The 3,695-nt window shown below is 28.5% G+C and overlaps 1 protein-coding gene across 4 annotated transcripts; it reads left to right on the top strand.

The window, feature by feature from the left end:
- The first annotated feature begins 1,365 nt into the window (after positions 1–1,365).
- Positions 1,366–3,411, top strand: LOC117207597 (protein salvador homolog 1-like). 4 transcript variants are annotated; one of them, XM_033447964.1, is made up of 7 exons: positions 1,366–1,726; positions 1,909–1,985; positions 2,046–2,173; positions 2,240–2,473; positions 2,553–2,768; positions 2,839–3,144; positions 3,228–3,411. In XM_033447964.1, exons 1-7 carry the CDS (start codon positions 1,636–1,638, stop codon positions 3,316–3,318), a joined length of 1,143 nt encoding a protein of 380 aa, XP_033303855.1. In that variant the 5' UTR covers positions 1,366–1,635; the 3' UTR covers positions 3,319–3,411. The 4 variants fall into 4 exon arrangements, with proteins under 4 accessions (XP_033303855.1, XP_033303854.1, XP_033303857.1 ...); XM_033447963.1 differs by having other exon boundaries at positions 2,547–2,768; XM_033447965.1 differs by having other exon boundaries at positions 1,458–1,726; positions 2,066–2,173; positions 2,547–2,768.
- Positions 3,412–3,695: the final 284 nt, after the last annotated feature.

The following is a 3,695-nucleotide window of genomic DNA, read 5'->3' as shown; positions in this document are numbered from 1 at the left end:
TGCGGCAGAAAAAAACAAATATAATCAAAAGATTAGAACAATAGGAGATCCTACGATTACAAACGCGAGCTACACTGTGATAGTCTATCATACATATTTATCGTTACAACGCAATCATTAGCGATTATATTAGTTTTCTTTCCTCGTGCAAATTACAAATGAACAACCTCAATATATACGATTAGTCCGAATTATAGCGGATATGATTTCATTGTAAATAGACTTAATAGGTATATACTTCAGATACTCATATTAATCACTGTTAGGAACATAACAGTTGTACAGTTGATTTTAGAATGTAAAAAGAGTAACATAAATGAAAGTTGATTAATTTATCCTTGTCATATTATACGTAAGAATGGTTAGCTATTCGTATAATAAATATAAGTGCAGTACTTGAATAAGATTAATAATTATTTATACTCTAAAATTAGCTGTTGCTTGAAGATACATGAATAGAATGTTCTAATGTAACCGAATGTTTTTTTTTCTAGCTTGAAGAATAAAAAATTAATACGAGACATTATAAAAAGAAATACAAGATACTATAAACAAAAGACACATTCTATTATTTTTAAACAATAATGAAGATATTGCCAAAATTTTACCAGATACGTTTAAATATCTTAATCTTTAACATTTATCAATCATTTACAAAGGCATATGTGTTTTATTAAAGCAATTAAAAATATTTTCAGTTGACGTCGGAAATAGGGTAAAAATTTATTTCACAATATGACAAAAGTTTCATCTGAAAGAAGATATCTGTAAAAATATAATGATGATGCAATAAAGTTAAAAGAATATATTACTTTATTATATATATATACATAGCTTATATAGTAAAAAATGTATAATATTAATCTTGTAAACAAATGATTACTTGACTAAGTTATTTTGTTGCATAATATAGTATTGACACATTGAGATAGGTTATGGAAATAAATTATTTTTAAATAAAAATAGAATATAGTACATAGAGAGGTAGAATAAGAAAGGAAAAGACATAGTACACAATTTTCACACTTATTGTGTATTATATATCTATACAAATAGGAAAAGAAATTTTTAAGTTATTTATTAAATGAATTACATATTAGTTTTGTTGTTACTAGCTTATTGATTTATGAAATTCAATTAACTCTTAGTTTTTAAAGAAAAAATTCATATTTTAAAAATATGTCATATTGACAATTTGTTAATGGATAAACAAGATCGACTGCTGTAAATAATTTTGGAATTATTAAAATACAATTAATATTTTTCAAAATTTTTACAATTTTTAACGGAGTTAACAAAGAACTTATTGGTAACAGAAAGAAATGAAAGGAGGTTTAATGTCTAAATCATTGATATACCTAACACGCTGTCAATGTACTCGGTTTTTATGAACGTTCGTAATGTGAAGGAAAAGACATACATTTATATGTCAAATACGTGATTTAGTTTTACCTATCCCAAGTCACTATTAAAACAAATTTGTACGAACGTGTAAAATGGATTTTTTATTTTTGAGCACACAGTTATATGCTCCAAATACACTTCCATTAGTTTTATGAATATAATATCGTATCTGTAGGTTATAAATACCGAAAATTTATCTATTTGTCGTTCGATCAAATATTTATTTCCATTATGTTATCTCGAAAAAATAAGGATTTAAGAACAATTAAAGAGGGAGTTGTTGGTAAATATGTTAAAAAAGAAACTCCGCCTGAAATGCCAAGTAAGTTGTCATTACTATTGTGTTACAAATAGTTTGTAAAAAGACAAACTTTTTTATAGCATTGATAAGTTTCTATGCTTTTTTTCAAATGTTTGTACTTTTTAACTGTTTCATTACTACTGTACCATTTTTAATGACAAAATACAGTTTGTTTATTTTTTATAATTATTATTTACTTTTAGTTATTAATGTATGGACAACAGAACCAAATAGAAGGACGAGGAATCGCAATAATCATCCAACTATCCCTACATCCATGGTAAATAGCAATTGTGTATGTTATATTTTTGTAGACAAATAAACGCTAATTTTTATATAGTCTATCCCACAACAACCCAGCATGGTACAAAAATTTGGAAATACTAAGACAACAATGAGTGCAGTAGGTTTAGGAAGTCACGAAGGAAAGTATACTCCCAATAGTTCTGTCCCAGATTTAGCTCAAAGGTAATTTATGTTTCAAAATATACAATCAAAGTATATTTAAAACCGAAATGCAACATACTCCTTTAGATTTGCCAGTCTTTCTGTCAATACTAGTACAAGGGATGGGATGTCATCTCGTACTGCAACTCCAATGTATCATTCTGGACTCTCACCTGCCATATCTCATACTTATGTTAATCAGTATGCTGGATCTGAATATCATTTAGATCGGGTTCAAACACCACAGATGCCTTATAAGCCATTTGACATTGATTCAGGTTATGACGACTATAATCATTCTGCATATCGTCACAATACAGGGTAGAAAAGTATTATACTTAGCATTCCTAAAATTGTCAAAGTGTGATATGTTGTTTACATTTATGTTTTTAAGATATAGTCGTTGCCATTCAGAAAGATCAAGTTCTAGGAATGAACAGCAAGAAGAACTTCCTTTACCTCCTGGATGGTCTGTGGATTTCACTCTCAGAGGTCGGAAGTACTATATAGATCATAACACAAAAACCACTCATTGGTCTCATCCTCTTGAAAAAGAAGGCTTACCTACAGGGTGGGAAAGAATTGAATCGCCTGAATATGGTGTTTATTACGTTAAGTAAGTTCTGTGGTAATTAAAAATTCAAAATACATGTTATAATTCCTATATAAAATTATATTATTTTTAGCCATATTACACGGCAAGCACAATACGAACATCCATGTTATCCTCATGAGATACAAGCAGTGCGTGTTGTATCACCTCCACGCCACACACATTTTCACTCTCACAGTGTTTTAGTTCCAGCTAACCCTTACCTTAATGAAGAAATACCTCATTGGTTATACGTATACAGTAGGGCATCCGTAGCATTAGATCGTAAATTGCGATGGGAACTTTTTCGTTTACCGGAACTTGATTGCTTTAATGCTATGCTTACTAGATTATATAAACAAGAATTAGAAGAGGTAGTCATGCGTTACGAAGAATACAGGTCTGATGAGTTTTATGTTTTTCATACAAAATGATTTTTTATATAATGTATCACATAAATTCATTAATAATATTATTTTTTAGGTCAGCTTTGCTATGTGAGATGGAACAAAGATTAAAAGAATTAAATCCAGAAACTTCTGGAGCAGTTGCCTTGCGACAATCTCTTCCTTAATTAAAAGTATTTGTATATTATCAATGATTTTCTGTAATGTGAATGAAAGGAATTGAATATATGTAACGTGAATAAACTGCGCTTATGAATATATTTGTTAATAAATTGAATTTAGTAAAAACGCTTTTGTAAATTCGCTTTATTCTAGCTCAAAATTAATAACATGTTAAAGTTCTATGTTTCCACGACATTCGTTTCATTTTCTTTATCTTCAGAAGTATTTATAACAATTCCTTTGAGTTCTACAAATTCTACGTCTATATTTTCCTTTTCCATTTTCTTCACTAATCTGTCTTCTGCAAAGATTTCAAATTAATTGGACGTAGTATATGTGTGCAACAATGTACGTTGAAAATATAATTTAAATTGTTAAATTT

This window comes from Bombus bifarius, unplaced genomic scaffold (genome assembly GCF_011952205.1).
Source record: "Bombus bifarius isolate JDL3187 unplaced genomic scaffold, Bbif_JDL3187 scf7180000008039, whole genome shotgun sequence".
In the NCBI taxonomy this organism is placed as follows: Eukaryota; Metazoa; Arthropoda; class Insecta; order Hymenoptera; family Apidae; genus Bombus; species Bombus bifarius.
This window is presented reverse-complemented; position numbering and strand designations above follow the sequence as displayed.